The 22,818-nt window shown below is 41.2% G+C and overlaps 1 protein-coding gene across 1 annotated transcript; it reads right to left on the bottom strand.

Moving 5' to 3' along the window:
- Nucleotides 1-12,239: 12,239 nt before the first annotated feature.
- Nucleotides 12,240-22,499, bottom strand: LOC139387021 (uncharacterized). Its single transcript, XM_071132972.1, has 3 exons — nt 21,972-22,499; nt 21,769-21,829; nt 12,240-13,869 (listed from the first exon to the last, which is right to left on the bottom strand). The coding sequence occupies exons 1-3, from the start codon at nt 22,344-22,346 to the stop codon at nt 12,899-12,901; spliced, it is 1,407 nt and encodes a 468-aa protein (XP_070989073.1). The 5' UTR covers nt 22,347-22,499; the 3' UTR covers nt 12,240-12,898.
- Between the last annotated feature and the right edge of the window lie 319 nt (nt 22,500-22,818).

Genomic DNA, 22,818 nt, shown 5'->3' with positions numbered 1-22,818 from the left:
CAGTGTCCATTTTTCAATCTTCCAAAATCGATTGAGGTAGGCAGGATGGAATCAAGGATCTATTCGTAATGTCTCAATGGATTTTTGTCAATGAAAATTATGTTTTGGCGACATCGTGTGGAAGCTGTAGGAATTGCATCCGTCTCCATATTAAATTTGGTTTCCTTTAAATAATCCATGAAAGGGGCGCATGGATACTTTTTTCAGATTTCAGTGACCAGTTTTTCTTGCGCTTTTTGATGAAACACACGCTCTGTTATAGTCACAGCCGTGATTTAACCAGTTTTAGAAACTTCAGAGTGTTTTCTATCCACACATACTAATCATATGCATATACTATATTCCTGGCATGAGTAGCAGGACGCTGAAAAGTTGCGCGATTTTTAACAGAATGTTCGAAAAAGGAGGGGGTAGGATAAAGATTAACCTGTTAAGTCTACCCCCTCCTTTTTCGAACATTCTGTTAAAAATCGCGCAACTTTTCAGCGTCCTGCTACTCATGCCAGGAATATAGTATATGCATGGAGTCGCATTCAGGCATTTTGAGGTGTTGCACGCTATCAGATAATAGCTTCTCATGCTTTCGCCGAAAAGCATTTTAAAAATCTCACTTGTTGGCTAGGTTCACAACGAGTGTAGCTTTAATTCAATACCCTGCATGTGAATTTTGATTAAGGTTTGAGTTTTAACGAGTACATTTAGCATTTAGCGTAGCGCATTTGCATTTCCAGGTGTCTACTTGAGACATCTGCGTCTCAAGTAGGAGAAAGAAGTTTTAAGACAAGAAGGTCAGTCAATCCGGAAAATTTCAAGAACTTTGAAAGTTTCTTCAAGTGCAGTCACAAAAACCATCCAGCGCTATGATGAAACTGGCTCTCATGAGGACCGCCACAGGAAAGAAAGACCCAGTGTTACCTCTACTGCAGAGGATATGTTCATTAGAGTTAACTGCACCTCAGATTACAACCCAAATAAATGCTTCACAGAGTTCAAGTAACAGACACATCCCAACATCAACTTTTCAGAGGAGACTTGCTTGAATCAGGCCTTCATGGTCGATTTGCTGAAAAGAAACCACTACTAAAGGACACCAATAATAAGAAGAGACTTGCTTGGGCCAAGAAACACAAGCAATGATCATGAGACCGGTGGAAATCTGTGCTTTGGTCTGATACGTCCAAATTTGAGATTTTTGGTTCCAATCACGGTGTCTTGGTCAGACACAGAGTAGGTGAACGGATGATCTCTGCATGTGTGATTCCCACTGTGAAGCATGGAGGAGTAGGTGTGATGGTGTCGGGGTACTTTGCTGGTGACACGGTCTGTGATTTATTTAGAATTCAAGGCTCACTTAACCAGCATGGCTACCACAGCATTCTGCAGCGATACGCCATGCCATCTGGCTTGGGCTTAGTGGGACTCAATTGTTTTTCAACAGGACAATGACCAAACACACGTCCATGCTGTGTAAGGGCTATTTGACCAAGGATAGTGATGGAGTGCTGCATCAGATGACCTGGCCTCCACAATCACCTGACCTCAACCCAATTGAGATGGTTTGGAAAAGTTGGACCACAGAGTGAAGGAAAAGCAGCCAACAAGTGCTCAGTATATGTAGGAACTCCTTCAAGCTGGTTGAGAGAATGCCAAGAGTATGCAAAGCTGTCATCAAGGCAAAGGGTGGCTACTTTGAAGAATCTAAAATATATTTTGATTTGTTTAACACTTTTTTTGGTTACTACATGATTCCATATGTGTTATTTCATCGTTTTGATGTCTTCACTACAATGTAGATGTCATACCCTGACCATAGTAAGCTATTTTTTCTCTGTGTTGGTTGGGGTGTGATAGTGACTTGGGTGGGTCATCTAGGTGTTTTTGTATTTCTATGGTGGCCTGATATGGTTCCCAATCAGAGGCAGCTGTTTATCTTTGTCTCTGATTGGGGATCATATTTAGGTAGCCATTTCCTCATTTGTGTTTGTGGTATCTTGACTATGTGTAGTTGCCTTTCAGCAGTATTTTGTATAGCTTCACGTTTCGTTTGTTCATTTTGTTGGTTTGTTCGGTGTTCATTCATTAAAAGAGAATGTACGCCTTCCACGCTGCGCCTTGGTCTCATTCTAACGACGGACGTGACAGTAGAAAATAGTCAAAATAAAGACAAACCCTTGAATGAGTAGGTGTGTCCCTTTTGACTGGTACTATATAGGTAATACATTTTGGCATATATTGCAAGATGCATTTGAAATGTATCTGAAAATCTATTCATAAAAGTATATGAATATGTATTTTTATATATGTTATAGCTCCAAAGAAATTCAATGTGTGTTATAGATCTGTCATTCTCATTAAAAACAAGTCTAAGAAGTGTTAGATCTGTTCTCTGTCTGCTATTTCTATGCTTCCCATTCTGAAGTTTTGTTAAAGCATTTAACTTTATCTACACCAGCTTCAAACGGCTGAAAATGCAATATTTTGGGTTCTGGAAAATATATTTCACAGCAGTTGAAATGGTACAATGATTCTCTGCAGCACTATACTTGCTTGTTTTGTCACATAAACTGAAATTAGGCGAACTATTCGAATTTCTGAAACCAGGATATGGCGGAGCGTTTTCTGCATAGGGTATCTTTAAGAATACATTTCAAACACATTTTGAAATGCAGGGTAGAATATATGTTGGAATCATTTTTAAATGCATGTGTAAGAAATATATTTTCCATTAAAATGTATGGCAAAATAACACAAATTGGACAAATCATATATTTCTGTCCAAAGGCTTTTGTTGTTGTTATACTTTGCATATTTTTTTCCCCTAATTATTATCACAATTCTGGGAAAAAAGCGGAATATAAAGTGTCCTAGCTATGGCATGTTCCAGGATGACTGTTTACAGCATAATTATATCAGATTATTGGGCCAAAAGATTCTGTCGCAGGCCATCTATTCCACTTCCAGTTGGATCTGTCTGACATCAGTCTGACATTGTTACAACTTATAGGCAAGCAATATACAGTAATTGCCTACCTAGATGGGTGTGATATTGTATCGCTGTGAAATCATAAAACAGCAAACAGTCTTATGCATGTGACAGGTGCCGCTTTCATGGCACGTGTTATGGCCTCAATAAAATTCAGAAGCTGATAAAGAAACAATAAGCTGCCAAATACAGCATAGTGTCATGCTCTGACCTTAGATATCTCTGTTTTCTTTATATTTTGGTTAGGTCAGGGTGTGACGAGGATGGGTATGCTAGTTTTTGTATTGTCTAGGGTTTTTGTATGTCTAGAGGTTTTGTAGGTCTAGGTATTTGTATGTCTATGGTGGCCTGATATGGTTCCCAATCAGAGGCAGCTGTTTATCGTTGTCTCTGATTGGGGATCATATTTAGGTAGCCATTTTCCCTTTTGTGTTCGTGGGTTCTTGTCTATGTGTAGTTGCCTGTCAGCACTCATTTGTATAGCTTCACGTGTCGTTTTGTTATTTTGGTTAGTTTGTTCAGTGTTCATTCTTAATATAATAAAGAATGTACGCATACCAAGCTGCGCCTTGGTCCGATTCATACGACGAACGTGGCACATAGCCTATATTAAACAGTCATTCCGTGTCTATAGCAACGGTACAATTCTGCCGCAGACGATCTATTCCTCTTCCGGTTGGATCTGCAACAGAGAAAAAAAGGTTAATCTATAGACTACTTCCAGGATGTAAGGACATAGATATGTTTTGTAATTAACTTACCATTGCTTTCAATTTAAATAGGAGCTCTGCAATTTTCACGTTTTCATAAATTCTTAGGATGTTTGGGAATTACGTATACTAAGGAATTTGTGAAAATTCTGTTGCAATATATAGAGAGAAAGCGGCCATGCATTTGGACAATTAATAAACACTGCAGTAAATAAAATAAAATAAAAACAGTTTTGTCCAGGACTAGTGCGCAATAGCCAATCAGAGCTACAGTAGGCCTTTATACAAATAAGCCATTTGCCTGAACTGTGTGTTTACAGGCAGTTGCAACAGCGTAACTTTAGATCATTAGAACGCATTCGCCTAAAGCCACAAAATACACCTGAATGGATTTCTGCAAATATATAAACACCTCTTACATTTGAGAACTTTACAGTCCTATTGATCAAACAAAGCTAAAAAGGTAAGCTCTATCTCCGTTATGCACATCAACAACAACAAGATCAACAACTAATGTTAGCCAGCGCAAGATGAGCTAAAATCTAACAAAGGAACATTAGATAAATCCTCTCAAACTTTTTCAGCTAATTGGCCGTCAAAATTGCACCAATAAACAATGGGGAATTGTAGCCTCCTCAACTTTCTGCAGCTTGCGTGCCAATGCATGCTTGTCCCAACCAAGCACCCAAGCTAACTGGCTAAAGTTGGCTAACTTTCTAGGTAGCTACTTCCAGACACAAATGAGAGAACACCTCAGTCTGACCATTTTACTCACCGTAGCAGAGCTGGTTAGGCTGTTTACATGTTCTCTAGAGCGTTCTTGACTAACAATTACTTTTTTTGTCTACGTTTACTGACACCGGTCATATTCACTGGGTGTTGCGTGTTTGTAAATTCATCAGTTGTTCTGTGATCAAGAGTGCCCAGCAATCGGAGTAGATAGCCAGAGTGAATTTGCGAACGCAAGATATATGTTAACTGGATAGTATGCCTGCCAGCTGTTCTGCTCATGCTCTGAGAATGTGCCCTGGAATATTGTTGGCCCGCAGCCCTGCTGGTGTTGACCTGATTAAAGAGTCTTCTCACGTCAGCCTCGGAGAGCGAGATCACCCAATCCTCTGTGTCGGTGACTGCCCTCACACCCAGCTCAATGTTGTTGTTGTGAAAGCGTGCATAAAGCAGTGAACCCTCACCGTGGGTACAACATCACCGATGCATTTTCTTATGAAGCTGGTGACGGAGATGGCTAGCCCGTCAATGTTATCGGTGGAGTCTTGAAACAATACAGTGCTTTCCGAAAGTATTCGGCCCCCTTGAACTTTGCGACCTTTTGCCACATTTCAGGCTTCAAACAAAAAGATATAAAACTGTATTTTTTTGTGAAGAATCAACAACAAGTGGGACACAATCATGAAGTGGAACGACATTTATTGGATATTTCAAACTTTTTTAACAAATCAAAAACTGAAAAATTGGGCGTGCAAAATTATTCAGCCCCTTTACTTTCAGTGCAGCAAACTCTCTCCAGAAGTTCAGTGAGGATCTCTGAATGATCCAATGTTGACCTAAATGACTAATGATGATAAATACAATCCACCTGTGTGTAATCAAGTCTCCGTATAAATGCACCTGCACTGTGATAGTCTCAGAGGTCCGTTAAAAGCGCAGAGAGCATCATGAAGAACAAGGAACACACCAGGCAGGTCCGAGATACTGTTGTGAAGAAGTTTAAAGCCGGATTTGGATACAAAAAGATTTCCCAAGCTTTAAACATCCCAAGGAGCACTGTGCAAGCGATAATATTGAAATGGAAGGAGTATCAGACCACTGCAAATCTACCAAGACCTGGCCGTCCCTCTAAACTTTCAGCTCATACAAGGAGAAGACTGATCAGAGATGCAGCCAAGAAGCCCATGATCACTCTGGATGAACTGCAGAGATCTACAGCTGAGGTATATTGCACAAATCTGGCCTTTATGGAAGAGTGGCAAGAAGAAAGCCATTTCTTAAAGATATCCATAAAAAGTGTCATTTAAAGTTTGCCACAAGCCACCTGGGAGACACACCAAACGTGGAAGAAGGTGCTCTGGTCAGATGAAACCAAAATTGAACTTTTTGGCAACAATGCAAAACGTTATGTTTGGCGTAAAAGCAACACAGCTGAACACACCATCCCCACTGTCAAACATGGTGGTGGCAGCATCATGGTTTGGGCCTGCTTTTCTTCAGCAGGGACAGGGAAGATGGTTAAAATTGATGGGAAGATGGATGGAGCCAAATACAAGACCATTCTGGAAGAAAACCTGATGGAGTCTGCAAAAGACCTGAGACTGGGACGGAGATTTGTCTTCCAACAAGACAATGATCCAAAACATAAAGCAAAATCTACAATGGAATGGTTCAAAAATAAACATATCCAGGTGTTAGAATGGCAAAGTCAAAGTCCAGACCTGAATCCAATCGAGAATCTGTGGAAAGAACTGAAAACTGCTGTTCACAAATGCTCTCCATCCAACCTCACTGAGCTTGAGCTGTTTTGCAAGGAGGAATGGGAAAAAATGTCAGTCTCTCGATGTGCAAAACTGATAGAGACATACCCCAAGCGACTTACAGCTGTAATCACAGCAAAAGGTGGCGCTACAAAGTATTAACTTAAGGGGGCTGAATAAATTTGCACGCCCAATTTTTCAGTTTTTGATTTGTTAAAAAAGTTTGAAATATCCAATAAATGTCGTTCCACTTCATGATTGTGTCCCACTTGTTGTTGATTCTTCACAAAAAAATACAGTTTTATATCTTTATGTTTGAAGCCTGAAATGTGGCAAAAGGTCGCAAAGTTCAAGGGGGCCGAATACTTTCGCAAGGCACTGTATTTACAATCAGCACTTGCAAAGTAGTCCTGTAGCATAACTTCTAATTCTGGTGACCATTTCTCAACGGAGCGAATTGCTGGTACTTCCTGTTTCAGATTCCACTTGTAAACAGGAAGCAAGAGTACGGAGTCATGATCGGATTTGCCAAATGGCGGGCGTGGGAAGGCCTTTGTATGCTTGCTTGTGGGACTTTATCGCCCCTAGTGATGTTGGAGACGTGTTGATGGAAGTTGGGCATCACATGTGAAGCCGAATTAAAATCACCTGCAACCAGAAAGGCAGCCTCTTGGTGTAGGTTTTCCTGCTTGTATATATCCTTGTACAGTTCGTTAGCTCCACCTTGTTATTTTTGTTGTTCTAAGTTAAGATAACAGCTGAAAACTCCCTCGGGAGGTAGAAGGGTCGGCATTTGATCATAAGGTATTCCAAGATGGGTGAACAGTGGGTCAACACTTCCACCGCGCTGGAATTAGCACACCAGCTGGTGTTGATGAAGAGGCAAACCCCTCCCCCCATCGAATTCCTCGACTCCACTGTCCTGTCCACCTGGTGAATGGAGAATCCATCGAGTTGGATAGCCGTGGGCGGTAACTTGTCCGAGAGTTATGTTTCTAAAAAAACGAAGAATATTGGTAGCTAATCCGCGATCGGATGTCATCCATCTTATTATCAAGTGGCCAGTAGAATGGACAGAAGAGGTTTTCCCCTAAACCAGGATCACCCCTCTCTTGCCTCTTTAACTCTGATGTTTCCTCATGGGTAGCCCAAAAATTGGGTTGGAATTACAGAAAGAGCCCAGTTGAATGGAGAATCCATTGAGTTGGTATCTTGTCCGAGAGCCATGTTTGTGAAAAGCATTGCAGTTCCGTGAATCCCGTTGGTAGCAAATCCGCGATTGGAGGTCATCAGTCTTATTGTCAAGTGACTGTACATTAGCCAGTTGAATGGTGTGAAGAGGTGGCCGGTTTTCACTTCGCATTAATCTCACCAGGATCTCCCCTCTCTCTCTGTAATGCCGGTTTCCTCTTGGGTAGCCTGAAAATTGGGTCAGAATTACAGAGAGAGCTCAGGGCAGATGATTCGAAGTCAAAGTAGATGCTGGAATTGGGTTTTAGTCCGGAATGGCTAGAAAACTTATTATGATCTCCATGCAGGGATCCAGATTGCGGACTTAAGAAATAACTTGAGGCATTGGCATACATTAACACTTTTTTTTAACCCCTGGAATTCTTTGATGTTTCTCCTTGATGTTCTTGTTGAATCTGATTTTAACAGCCAGCATTTCGTTGCCCATTATAAATAGATATGGAGACAATAGACAGCTTTGTTTTACTCCTCTTAAAGCAATGACGGACTGTCGTTTCTCTTGGCTTATTTGAGCTGTTCTTGCCATAATATGGACTTGGCCTTTTACCATCTTCTGTATACCAACACTACCTATATGTTTTCATTTGTTTAACACTTTCTTGGTTACTACATGAATCCATATGCTATTTCATAGTTTGAATGTCTTGAGTATTTTTCTACAATTGTAACGGTTTTCTTCCTGGGAAGGAGAGGAGGACCAAAATGCAGCGTGGTTATAGTTGAACATCTTTAATAAAGATGATAACGTGAACAATATACATATACAAAATGAGAAAACGTGGAAAAACCGAAACAGTCCTAACTGGTGCAAAACACAGAGACAGGAAACAATCATCCACGAAATACCCAAAGAATATGGCTGCCTAAATATGGTTCCCAATCAGAGACAACAATAAACACCTGCCTCTGATTGAGAACCACTCTAGGCAACCATAGATTTACCTAGAATACTACACTGAACACAACCCCATCAATCTGCAAAACCCCTAGACAAGACAAACACATAATCACCCATGTCACACCCTGGCCTAACCACAATATTAAAGAAAACACAGAATACTAAGGCCAGGGCGAGACAAATATGTAGAAAATAGTGAAAATAAAGAAAAACCCTGAAATGAGTTGGTGTCCAAACTTTTGACTGGTACTGTATTTTTAAATGAATGATTTGGCCAATTCCTTATATTTTCACATGTATCCTGAAAATGCATCTAAAAATATATTTGAAGTATATTTTTTTCAATATGGGATAGCCAACTACAGACACAATATGATCAATCAAAATGGTTTCTCTCCCATGTGGACATTCTGATGTTTCTTCAGATAACCAGCCTGGCCAGCTGAAGGGTTTCTCTCCTGTGTGAACCCGCTGGTGAACCTGAAGATACTATGGACATGTAAAACTCTTTCTTGCAGAAGCCACAAACAAACAACAGTCCGCTTTCGAACCCTGCGTTGCATTTTATGTCCTGCACTGACATGTAGCGTTGGACTATGGCCACTTTTGGCCTTGCTATGTTCTCTCTCATATTTCCTTGACTGTTAGCGAAAAGCCTCTCGGCAAGATATCCAAAGGCTTCACTAGCCTCGTAAGAAATGCAGGTTAAGTGGATGTAAATCATTACTAGAATTCCTATCATAATAATCATTACTGCTAGATTCATAGTTTTCTTCATTGGGTCCAGAATCAAGCATCGCAGCCTTAACATGTGTAAATATTTGTATGAACATAACAAGATTCAACTGAGACAAAAACTGAACAAGTTCCACAGACATGTGACTAACAGAAATGGAATAATGTGTCCCTGAACAAAGGGATAATGTGTCCCTGAACAAGCTGCATTAAATACTGCAGTGCATCTCCTCCTCATGGACTGCACCAGATTTGCCCGTTATTGCTGTGAGATGTTACCCCACTCTTCCACCAAGGCACCTGCAAGTTCCCGGACATTTCTGGGGGGGAATGGCCCTAACCCTCACCCTCCGATCCAACAGGTCCCAGACGTGCTCAATTGGATTGGGATCCAGGCTCTTCGCTGGCCATGGCAGAACACTGACATTCCTGTCATGCAGGCTATCACGCACAGAACGAGCAGCATGGCTGGTGGCATTGTCATGCTGGAGGGTCATGTCAGGATGAGCCTGTAGGAAGGGCACCACATGAGGAAGGAGGATGTCTTCCCTGTCACACACAGCGTTGAGATTGCCTGCAATGACAACATGCTCAGTCCGATGATGCTGTGGCACACCGCCCCAGACCATGACGGACCCTCCACCTCCAAATCGATCCCGCTCCAGAGTACAGGCCTCGGTGTAAGGCTCATTCCTTCGACAATAAACGCATATTCGACCATCACCCCTGGTGAGACAAAACTGCGACTCATCAGTGAAGAGCACTTTTTGCCAGTCCTGTCTGGTCCAGTGACGGTGGGTTTGTGCCCACCGTTGTTGCCGGTGATGTCTGGTGAGGACCTGCCTTACAACAGGCCTACAAGCCCTCAGTTCAGACTCTCTCAGCCTATTGCGGACAGTCTGAGCACTGATGGAGGGATTGTGCATTCCTGGTGTAACTTCGGCAGTTGTTGTTGCCATCCTGTACCTGTCCTGCAGGTGTGATGTTCAGATGTACCGATTCTATGCAGGTGTTGTTACACTTGGTCTGCCACTGCGAGGACGATCAGCTGTCTGTCCTGTCTTCCTGTAGCACTGTCTTAGGCGTCTCACAGTGCCGTGGCCACATCTGCAGTCCTCATGCCTCCTTGCAGCATGCCTAAGGCACGTTCACGCAGATGAGCAGGGACCCTGGGCATCTTTCCTTTGGTGTTTTTCAGAGTCAGTAGAAATGACTCTTTAGTGTCCTAAGTTTTCATAACTGTGACCTTAATTGCCTTGCCTAAGCTGTTAGTGTCGTAATGACCATTCCACAGGTGCATGTTTATTAATTGTTTATGGTTCATTGAACAAGCATGGGAAACAGTGTTTAAACACTTTACAATGAAGATCTGTGAAGTTATTTGAATTTTCGAATTATCTTTGAAATACTGGGTCCTGAAAGAGGGGTGTTTCTTTTTTTGCTGAGTTTATGTTGTTGTTGCTTTGGGTGAGCTGTGACACGAATGGGGCTCATTTCTGTAGCATAAGAGCAAGCTGGATCTTCAGAATCTGTTTCAGAGTGCTCCTTTTTTCTTTATTCTCACGGAAAGTCACCAGTTGAAGTATCCTGGGGTAAGGAATACGTTTGGCTGTTTCAGTACTTGGTGTCCACAAGAGTATCCCTCCTTCCGTACGCAGTGTGCAGCGTTCATATGCTGAAGCTTCGGGATCGTGCTCTCCCTCCCTCCCTCTGCGTTGATGTGTGAATCAATCACATCCCTTTTGTCTTCATCATCATCACCTGATTCAAAACTGCCTATAGGAGGGGGAAATAGTGGATAATTGCCTTTCGGAGAAATCTTTCTATGATGGGGTTGGTATTTTCTAGTATAGATAAACCATCCATTCCATTTGACTTTTTATTCCAGGCCTCCGTTGCACTTACTCTCCCTTTGTATCCTGTAGGCTTACGGTGTCCGGCTTGCCTTCACCATAGACTGTAAGGGAACCAGATTCATCCTTTCTTAAAATCTTTCAATACCATATCAAGAAGAGCATGTAACTCTCAATTCCATAAAGTAACAATAATGTAAGGACACATTAGGAAGAACTCAATATTATTCTCATACCAGTGCCTCATTTTTAACTAGGGTGCCTGAAATCATACTTAACATTTCCAAGATCCGATAATATACATTTTGTCACGTTTTTAGTCATCTTCCTAGCTTTGCTAATATACTATAGACAATATTGTTTTCAGGATCTTCCTCTTCTTTGCTTGGATGCTCTCCATCGCAACAAAAAATCAACTCTTTGCCAACTGGACTCCAGTGGTCATCATCCTCTAAAAACACAATGAGTAAAACATTGACCTGGTGTTTAGCTTTAAGTGGCAATACAGAATTGAGGAGAAAACCCATGAAAGCTATAGAAATAACTACAGTGGCTAGTAGAATAGTGGTGATATAAATACATTGGTTAAATCATTGTAGGCTAATTGTAAACAGCCAGGTTCCCTGAGTTGATGACTGGTCTCACTGGGATCGAGGTGATTTCTGACAGAGTGTTTGTGCGCTACTGACTCCTTTCCATGTCCTTGCGCATTACGCTTCTCCATGATTTGTATCCTCTGCCTAAAAAATTTGTTTACTTTTTGACTTAATTCCTAGTGTAAAATGGCGTATCCATCCTCCACACATTTGCCACGGTGGCGGTTACCAAGACCTCCATAATGGAGGTGAGCGGTTTGTGAAAAGGAACTGAAGTCGACATTGTGGCCGGCGAAAAGACTGACATCTTGTTATAACAACTTTCCAACCTAATCACAGACAAACAGCATTTGTCTACGAGTCAGTTGATGTTGTTATAGGGTTTCTATTGTCAGAACAATAACAGTTGTGACAGAGGCCCCATCCTAATCTAAACGAAGAAGCCTTCCGCACTGCAAGACTGCGCGACAGTATTATGTCAACCACGTTTTAAAATTGTTAGCCAACGCAGTTGTTTTTGAAAATCATTGCATATACTGCGCACGCGCCCATCCACCATGGACCAGAGACATACACCACAGTCTGAAAATGGTTATTCAAATAATAATTCATCCATAGAAATGAAATTATAACTAACAGTACATTTAGGTTACTATGCATATGATATGTCTGAGGGTCTCTCTGCATTTTTGAATGGAGGATACAGAGATATAGAGATGCGAGATAAAGATGATTATCGCCATTTATTTCAACAAAACCTTGGATCCAAACAACATCTAAACACAATTGTTGTCAAGAGATACAATGTAATACTGTTCTATTTAATTCTGTGGATTGACCTACACATAACAATATCATAATGGAACATGAAATGGTAATCTTTTCTTACATGTTTTCAAAGTCTAAACATTAAACCTAAAATTGGTGTGGCTAAATATGCAAATAAATTGAAAACGACACTAAAGTGAAAACAAGCATTTACACTCCCCAGGTAACATTCCCATGCATTGACAGCTGATTAAAGGCTTCAATGTATCTCTTGTCTACAAATTAACGCATTGATTTACCATTGTTGATTTTAACAGGGTGTTTTAGAAAACAATTATGTTGATATACTGATTCGCTATTGTCTTCGATTGTTCTTAGTACACAGTGTAATCATAATGGTACAAATTATTTTGTCATTATGCTGCCATATTAGTTTATTTAGAATGGCAAGATGTACCCAAATACATAATACAAAATTCAATATTCTAATACCTAAATAGATAAAACATGTCATTGTGATCCAATCAATTTCATTCAGTTTCCCATTGATTTGTATGCTTTTGAACAGTAAATGGTTAGAAGTGCACTCTAATGCATGTCACTTTTGTTTTAACTTTACAAAGGCCTCACATTGGAGTGGTGTTTTTTCAGGTGTAACGTGAGACTGTATTTCACTATGAAACTTTTCCCACAAAGTGTACACGCAAACGGCCGTTCTCCTGTGTGTACACTCTGGTGAGTTTTCAGATGGGCTGACTGGGTGAACCTTTTCCCGCACTGGGCACAACTGAACGGTCTTTCTCCTGTGTGAATCCGCATGTGCACCTCGAGGTTCTGAGAAGTCATCAGACACTTGTGACAGAAAGGGCAAACAAAACGCTTCTCCCTGCTGTCAGCGCTCCCTTGGACCTCGCTCCATTGGGGATGGTTAGACTGTTTCTCATACATGGCAAAACTCATCATGTCGGGTCCATCAAAATTCGATGCTGTGTTCATTCCCTGTGTCAGTTGACAGTGATCGGGACTCATGCCTGAGATATTTTCGAGGTTTTGTTGGAGCTGAGAGAAAGTAATCTCTGGCTTAGCCTGTTTGTTCCACGTAGAGCACATGTCCATCTCTAATTCAATAGGCTGAGAGTCAATCATGTCGATATCCCTCCTATCGCTGTGAGTCCCTACTTGACTGTTAAAGGTGACAGCTGATATAGTGGGAACAAGCGGAGGCTCTGGGTGGACCACAAGCACATCAGAGTCTGTTTTTGAGGCATAGGAGCAAACCAGCTCTGCTGTCTCCATCCCATTGCCCCCTAAGTGGCCAGAGGAACCAGGTTGATTGGGGGTTTCATGCAGTGTGTATTGAGGGCCCAAGATCACCCGTTTCCCAATACTTAATCTAGATGCAGGGCGTTTGAGATTGTGCTTCAATGTCTCTTTCCTTTGCTCACCCTGGAAGATACTGTTATCTTCATTCCTTTGCCAGTCAATCTTCCTGCTCCTGAACTGTGCTGGACTGTTCCCTTCCTTTCTTGCATTGGGGGATGTATGGGGAGCCACACTATCTCCTCCCACAGATGACACATTAACACCTGGAGGAAAATATCAAACAAAACCATTGTGTTAAAGATTAATAACTACATAGAGTAGAACTGCATGGTGGTAGCTAACTTTCTGAATGGTTTTATAGGACACATTATACCAGTAGGAGGGGGTTATGATTACCTCATTTTACCCCACTATCTGAATCTGAGAGCATAAACAACAAAATCACCCTCTCGCTCTCTCTCAAACAAAAATAAATGCAACATGCAACAATTTTGAAGATTTTACTGAGTTACAGTTCATATAAGGAAATCAGTCAAATGAAATAAATTAATTAGGCCCTTTATTACAGACAGAAATAAGCCCTCAGATGATCCCGCAGGTGAAGAAGCCAGATGTGTAACCACATCAGCCCAGGACCTCCACGTGGTCTGCGGTTCTGAGGCCGGTTGGACGCACTGCCAAATTCTCTAAAACGACATTGGTAGTATGGCAGAGAAACAAACGTTTCATTCTCTGGCAACAGCTCTGGTGGCATTTCATGCAGTCAGCATGCCAATTGCACACTCCCTCAAAACTTGAGACATCTGTGGTATTGTGTTGTGTGACAAAACTGCACATTTTAGAGTGGCCTTTAATTGTCCCCAGCACAAGGTGCACCTGTGTAATAATCATGCTGTTTAATCAGCTTCTTGATATGCCACACCTCTCAGGTGGACGGATTATCTTGGCAAAGGAGAAATGGTCACTAACAGGGCCGTAAACAAATTTGTGCAAAAATATGAGAACAATAAAATTAGAGTAAAGATGGCGCCGAAGAACATGGCTGACGTGTTACATTCTCCCAACCAATTGTGCAATTTTGTATTTTTTGTTTTAGCATTTTATGTAACTTGTTATTTAAAACTCATTGTGTACATAATGTTGCTGCTACCGTCTCTTATGACCAAAAATAACTTCTGGACATCAGAAAAGCGAATACTCGCCACGGACTGGAAGAAACCTTTTCCTTTAACGAATCCAACAAGAAGGATATCTTGCTTTCACTGGAACAGGCCCAGAAAAGACGCCGGAAATGGGGACGCAGATTGGGGATCCTTCTGAGAAGTGGGAGGCAAGTGAGTAAACTCCCAATGCCTTCCATTCTCCTTACTAACGTGCAATCGTTGGAAAATAAAATTGATGACCTACTATTAAGATTAACCTACCAACGGGACATTAAAAACTGTAACATCTTATGTTTCACCGAGACGTGGCTGAACGAAGAAACGGACAATATAGAGCTGGTGGGATTTTCCATACATCGGCAGAACAGAGACGCTACCTCTGGTAAGATGAGGGGTGGGGGTGTGTGTCTTTTTGTCAGTAACAGCTGGTGCGTGATGTCTAATATTAAAGAAGTCTTGAGGTATTGCTCACCTGAGGTAGAGTACCTTATAATAAGTTGTAGAACACACTATCTAAAAAGAGAGTTCTCCTCTATATTATTCGTAGCCGTCTATTTACCACCACAAAGCAAAACTGGCACTAAGACCGCTCTCAACCAACTCTATAAGGCCATAAACAAACAAGAAAATGCTCATCCAGAGGCGGCACTCCTAGTGGCCGGGGACTTTAATGCAGGGGAACTTAAAACTGTTTTACCTCATTTCTACCAACATGTTAAATGTGCAACCAGGGGGGAAAAAATCCTAGACCACCTCTACTCCACACACAGAGATGCATACAAAGCTCTCCCTTGCCCTCCATTTGGCAAATCTGACCACAATTCTGTCCTCCTGATTCCTGCACTCAAGCAAAAACTAAAGCAGGAAGTACCAGTGACTCACTCAATATGGAAGTGGTCAGATGACGCGGATGCTACACTACAGGACTGTTTTCCTAGCACAGACTGGAACATGTTCCGGGATTCTTCCAATGGCATTGAGGAGTACACCACATCAGTCATCAGCTTCATCAATAAGTGCATCGATGACGTCGTCCCCACAGTGACTGTACGTACATATCCCAACCAGAAGCCATGGATTACAGGCAACATCCGCATCGAGCTAAAGGCTAGAGCTGCCACTTTCAAGGAGCGGGAGACCAATCCGGACGCTTATAAGAAATCCCGCTATGCCCTCAGACGAACCATCAAACAAGCAAAGCGTCAATACAGGATTAAGATTGAATCCTACTACACCGCCTCTGACGCTCGTCGGAAGCAGGCACGAGAGCACCAGCTGTTCTGGATGACTGTGTGATAACACTCTCGGTAGCCGATGTGAACAAAACCTTTAAAACAGGTCAACATTCACAAAGCCGGTGGGCCAGACGGATTACTAGGACGTGTACTCAAAGCATGTGTACTCCACTGACATTTTCAACCTCTCCCTGACCGAGTCTGTAATACCTACATGTTTCAAGCAGACCAGCATAGTTCCTGTGCCCAAGGAAGCAAAGGTAACCTGCCTAAATGATTACTGCCCCATGGCACACTTAACCAGCATGGCTAACACAGCATTCTGCAGCGATAAGCCACCCATCTGGTTTGCGCTTAGTGGGACTTGCATTTCTTTTTCAACAGGACAATGACCCAGCACACCTCCAAGCTGTGTAAGGGCTATTTGACCAAATAGAGTGATGGAGGGCTGCATCAGATGACCTGGCCTCAACAATCACCTGACCTCAACCCAATTGAGATGGTTTGGTATGAGTTGGACAGCAGGGTGAAGGAAAAGCAGCCATCAAGTGCTCAGCATATGTGGGAACTCCTTCAAGACTGTTGGAAAAGCATTCCAGGTGAAGCTGGTTGAGAGAATGCCAAGATTGTGCAAAACTGCCATCAAGGCAAAGGGTGGCTACTTTGAAGAATCTAAAATGTTAAATATATTTTGATTTGTTTAACACTTTTGGTTACTACATGATTCCATTTGTATTATTTCATAGTTGTGATGTCTTCAGTATTAGTCTACAATTAGAAAAAAATAAAAATAAAGAAAAACCCTTGAATGAGTAGGTGTGTCCAAACTTTTGACTGGTACTGGTACTGGTACTGTCTGTCTGTCTGTCTGTCTGTCTGTCTGTCTGTCTGTATGTATGTCTGTCTGTCTGTCTGTCTGTACATACGTACGTATAACCACAGAGTTTCTAAACCCAACATCACAAGGCTTTCCAGGAATGTTTGTGAAACAGACCAAGCAGACTAGGCCGGGGTTTAAGAAGTCAATGAGAGAAGTGAAAAATTATAGCTTAGCTGTTAATTTTCTCAAAATCTAAAGGCACAACCTAGATTCGAGCCAATGTCTTAAGTAGTTGAACATGTTATTTCTCCAACCTCGGGACAGTGACAAACTGACGTTTTCATTTTCGTCAAAAACAACTTCATATCGAAGGAGTGCCTTTGATTTGACCGCCTGCACATGCACAGCTCACCGCGAGATGACCGTTAGACCAGATTAGGGACGTGACAAATGGAAAATGTTTCTTAACGTTTAAATTGCTATTGCCCCCCCTCCCCCCTCCCCGCGGTTAGTAAAATGTTGATAATTGATAGGTTTTCAGACAATTAAAAAGTCGATGTCGCACCCCTACGGAAATCTAACAAGTATCATAAAAAAAAACATCAAAATCTGTCAGTTGAAGCTAGAGATTTGTTTGCATGGGCTGCGTCTCAATCCACCGCATCAGCCGATGTCGCCCTTCCACGTATGCGGTGAAAGGTGGCAGAGCTAGAGTGGTGTTTTTCAGACCATGAGACATCCCGAAAATCGGTCTTCTCATGAAAACGTCTGTAGTGTCTGAACGGTTTAGCCTTTCAAACTATTATGGAAAAGAGGAGACTCTCACGATGAGGCTCTCCGTTTTGCTTTACAACCCCCACAAGCGCCAAGGAACTTTTGAAGTCGGTACAGCCGATCGGCCAACTTCTGACTGTAGCGTCCGAACAGTTTGGGCAACACACTGACCCCTCTATGGAAAGGTGAGTCTCTCACAAACATGTCAGTAATTTTGCTCTAAGACGCCAACAAGCCTCACAAGACTAGTCTGAAGGTAGCAGGGTACCAGTAAAAAAATATATATGGAAGTACAGTGCATTCGGAAAGTATTCAGACCCTGTGACGTTTTACATATTTTGTTACATATTTTAATTAATCCATTTTAGAATTAGACTATCTATCTTCACACAATACAGCATAATGACAAAGCAAAGAGGTTAAGATTTTTTTCAAATGTATTAAATATAAAAAACAGAAATACCTTATTTGCATATGTATTCAGACCCTTTTCGATGAGACTAAACTTAGCTCATCCTGTTTCCATTGATCATCCTTGAAATGTTTCTAAAACTTGATTGGTAATTCAATTAATTGGACTTGATTTGGAAAGGCACACACCTGTCTATATAACGTTCCACAGTTGACAGTGCATGTTAAAGCAAAAACCAAGACATGAGGTCAAAGGAATTGTCCGTAGAACTCTGAGACCGGATTGTGTCGAGGTACAGATCTGGGGAAGGGTACCAAAAAATGTCTGCAGCATTGAAGTTCCCCAGGAACACAGTGGCCTCCTCCATTCTTACATGGAAGAAGTTTGGAACCACCAAGACTCTTCCTAGAGCTGGCTGCACAGCCAAAATGAGCAATCTGGGGAGAAGGGCCTTGGTCAGGGAGGTGACAAAAAACCTGATTGTCACTCTGACAGAGCTTCAGAGTTCCTCTGTGGAGATGGGAGAACCTTCCAGAAGGACAACCATCTCTGCAACACTCCACCAATCAGGCCTTTATAGTAACCAGATGGAAGCCTCTCCTCAGTAAAAGGCACACGACAGCCCGCATGGAGTTTGCCAAAAGCCACCTAATGGACTCTTAGACCACGAGAAACAAGATTCTCTGGTCTGATGAAACCTTTGACCTGAATGCCAAGTGTCACGTCTGGAGGAAACCTGGCACCATCCCTACGGTGAAGCATAGTGGTGGCAGCATCATGCTGTGAGAATGTTTTTCAGCAGCAGGGATTGTGAGACTAGTCAGGATCAAGTGAAAGCTGAACGGAGCAAAGCACAGAGAGATCCTTGATGAAAACCTGCTCCAGAGCGCTCAGGGCCTCTGGGGGCGAAGGTTGACCTTCCAACAGGATGACGACCCTAAGCACACAGCCAAGACAATGCTGGAGTGGATTCGGAACAAGACTCAATGTCCTTGAGTGGCCCAGCCAGAGCCCGGACTTGAACCTGATCGAACATCTCTGGAGAGACCTGAAAATAGCTGTGCAGTGGCGCTCCCCATCCAACCTGACAGAGCTTGAAGGGATCTGCAGAGAAGAATGGGAGAAACTCCCCAAATACAGGTGTGCCAAGGTTGTAGCGTCATACCCAAGAAGACTCAAGGCTGTAATAGCTGCCAAAGGTGCTTCAACAAAGTACTGAGTAAAGGGTCTGAATACTTATATAAATGTGTATCAGTTTTTTGTATTTTATACATTTGCAAAAAAATAAAAGGTTTTTACTTTGCCATTGTGGGGTATTGTGTGTAGATTGTTGAGGGAAAAAACGATTTAATCAATTTTAGAATAAGGCTGTAACGTAAATACATAGTTTCCTGATCTTTCTTATATATCATAGTTTCCTTACCCTTCAGAACAAACGTTCTTCAGATTTTTTTTTTACTATCTTTTTATCCATGTATGAAGCTGTTATTAAATGCGTTTCTATGGGCTAATAGCAGTAAGGGCAAATTCAATGTTTCATCCAATACATTTTTTAAGATATATATTTTTATACATAAAATGATAAATCAAATAGCTAACTGATCCTTGGTATGACCATCTTAAAACAATTCCATGTGTTAGCCTCTTCCTCTCTGGTTTTATTAAAATGATTTCCTAGGCTTTTATAGCCATATAGTCTAGTTCGGCAATAACACAGAAATTAATGTTTTGTGATAACTGCACTGGGATTTTAATTATGTTTGAGATAAAAATGTTTTTTTGGTTAGGGATTTTTTTTTTACCTTAAGGATTCCAACTCTGAAATGTTGAAGTGAAGAAAATGTATAGTCAAGGAGGAGAAGAATTATTCTGTCAAGGATTGTTTTTTTCCAGAAATAGAGGCATACTAAGACAAAATAAATGCGACACCGTGTGTAAATGATAACACATTAGCGCAGGAAATGAAGAAATGTATTAAAATGCTGGAAGTGAATGTTAGAATTAAACAATTAACTACGCAAATGAGTAAAGTAGTATTCATTAAGGAAATGTCTCTAATAAGCACCTGTTGTGTTCAGTGATTTAAAAGGTTAATCTACCCCCAGAAATAAAAATCATGAAACTCCTCTGTCAATTTGATGAAAGCCTATAAAAAAGCCTAAGTACAAATTTTCCCCATGATTTAACTTCTAAGTGGTCTGCTTGTGAAAATCAGGAAATTGTGTGCACTTGATACTTATATCCGACTTTTGCCCTAAGGATACGAAGATCGCATTGAAAAGACGGGTCTAGACTCACAAAAGTCGCTTTGTGGTCTGAATATGTTCAGATCTGTCTGACCTCTTCAGAAGGTGGTCAGGGATGTATTGTGTGCGGATTTCACCTCAGTCTAGACGCAATCAGGCTACCGAAAGCGCATAGAGTGGGAGACGTCAACAGCACAAGTCTCCAGAAGATGTGTTCTGGGACAGAGGGGCACCTTTTCATTATAATGTTGGAGGAAATACGTTCCTAGCGTGTGAGGAACATGCTTGCTGGCCTCATAATTTCTAGCCAGCTAGCTAATATTTAGAATATATATATTTTTGGGGGGGTTAGAGTTATGCTAACCTGTTTGCAATTCCTTTGGCGTTGCTTGCTCGCTACATAGGTCAGCTGGCTAGTTAGCTACAATAGTTAGCTACTGCCATCAGTTGTTGTGTTATCATATTTTACCTATTCCACCGTTTGTAGAATGCATAGTGGCATTTTAATATAGCATGGGAATAGGGAATCCAGACACACTGTGGACACATTTAAATGTAGGTGTAGATGCATGACGCGTTTGGAATTCTATGAACAGAACTCTATGATCAAAATACTAAAGCTGCATGAACTGTCAAGTCCATGTTGTGTTACTACCATGTTGTTGTCATGTTGTATTGCTGCTATGCTATGTTGTCAGCTCTTTATGTAGTGTTGTGTTGTCTCTCTTGTCGTGATGTGTGCTTTGTCCTATATATTTTTTATATTTTATCCCAGCAAGAGGCCTTTTGCCTATTGGTAGGCCGTCATTGTAAATAAGAATTTGTTATTAACTGACTTGCCAAGTTAAAAAAAGGTTAAATAAAAATAAATGAATAGACAGGGCGGGAAAGCAACGCTGCTCTCACTCTGGGCAGATATGCCGTTATAGCTCAGTTGCAAAGACTAACTGCAAGTTGAACTCTGTGTGATGGAGTCCTAAATAGATAGTGCAGTTTGTTTAGGTCGTTTTACAGCTAGCTAGCTACTTCACATGCTGAAATTGACTTTGGTATTATTGTGTGTAGCTATGTTTTCTAGCTAAATACCTAGCCTGGGAGAGAGAGAACATTGCATTGTGGGTTTGTAGTAGACTTGAGCTGCAACAGATTTCACAAAATATGTTCACATTTCTACCAATCTTGTTATTACAACAAAATGAAACATTTGTTCACAAAAAACATTTTCACATTTTAGTGTTATTTAATTAACAATGTTACCTAATATGAATTAGTGGTTTGAAGTGGATTATCCCTTTAAACAAATAAATGCCAGGGCTATTAATTGAAGTTTTACAGCATCTTCATACTGTACTGTCTTTGCTATAACTAACGAATCTGGGAAACCCAAAACTAAACTCTTGCGTAATTGCATCAGATGCCAGTTACTTTAAGTGTCTGTCTTCGAGAGATTAACTGATCAATATACCTTCTTCATCATTCTAGAACAACACCACAGATTTGCACTCTATTTACCTTCCTCATGTGTGTCACTGTCCTCGGAGTCCTCATCTTTGATAAGTACCACATCGGGTAACTGCAACAAATCATAATTTGAATGCAAACAAAAATTAACATAATGTACAATTCTGTATTATTGTTCAATTAGAATTTAGTGGATAAACAATACACACTGTGGATATAGCTAGCTTCTGAAAGACTTGAATATGGAAACTTACCTCCTCTTCTTCTTCTACAAAGTAGCAATCTCCAGACGTTATTGTTATCCCATTACTTTTATGACATGTGTCCTCCTGCTGCGACAGTTTTGGATGAAGACCTTCACCTAATGGGACGGGTTCAGTAACAACAGCTTGAGTTCCAGCTTTTCCATCGATTCCTCGCGCAATTATAGACTCAATCAAATGCAGTTTCTTCTTGAGGTCCTCGTTTTCCTTGTAGCTTCTTGATATTTCTAATTGCAAAATCGCATAACCTTCATCCACGACTTCACATATGTCCGCCACCGCTGCATTGGTCAACGCCCCCATGATGGACGCTAACTGCTCGTGTAAAGCCTTGGAATTCCACATGGGTCCGGGTATTCTGCTCATTTTCAGGGCTAGTCTGTAGTTACAGTTAATCGTTTATTGATACTTGAAAATATATCATAATATTTGGTTGGTACTAAGGATTTGGAAATACCGATGTGTGAAGAGTTCGTCCATCGGGAGAATAGCTTGCTAGCTGGCTAAGCTACAAACAATAGGAAAGGGGCGAAGAAGAGATACTTCCTGTACCCCACACTCAGTTTTCAAAATAAAAGTTTTAAACAGCAGCCTTGGTGCCTAATAATCGGCATACTGTTCCCAGTTATTGGCCACCTTACTATTTTGTTCAATTACAAGATATATCCGTTTATTTTTTTTCAACAAAAACCCTACACCAACCTCATCTCCGAAGTGTTTACTGGATAGTTGAAAGAAATTAATTTGCTGGTCAATCTTTAATTGCTTAACCCCGTGCGCCCTCATGTGGACTCGTAAAAATAGTTATTCAACAACATATTTACAACAGTTTAATAAC

Source organism: Oncorhynchus clarkii, chromosome 28 (assembly GCF_045791955.1).
Source record: "Oncorhynchus clarkii lewisi isolate Uvic-CL-2024 chromosome 28, UVic_Ocla_1.0, whole genome shotgun sequence".
Lineage (NCBI taxonomy): Eukaryota > Metazoa > Chordata > Actinopteri > Salmoniformes > Salmonidae > Oncorhynchus > Oncorhynchus clarkii.
Note: the sequence above shows the minus strand (reverse complement) of the source record. Positions and strands in the feature narration are given on the sequence as shown.

Excerpts from the sequence above, each read along its gene's own strand:
- LOC139387021 (XM_071132972.1), bottom strand. The coding sequence starts at position 22,346 with ATGAGCAGAATACCCGGACCCATGTGGAATTCCAAGGCTTTACACGAG. Across the intron at positions 21,830-21,971 it reads TTGTAGAAGAAGAAGAGGAG|TTACCCGATGTGGTACTTAT; the intron begins GTAAGTTTCCAT and ends GATTTGTTGCAG. Across the intron at positions 13,870-21,768 it reads CAGTGACACACATGAGGAAG|GTGTTAATGTGTCATCTGTG; the intron begins GTAAATAGAGTG and ends ATTTTCCTCCAG.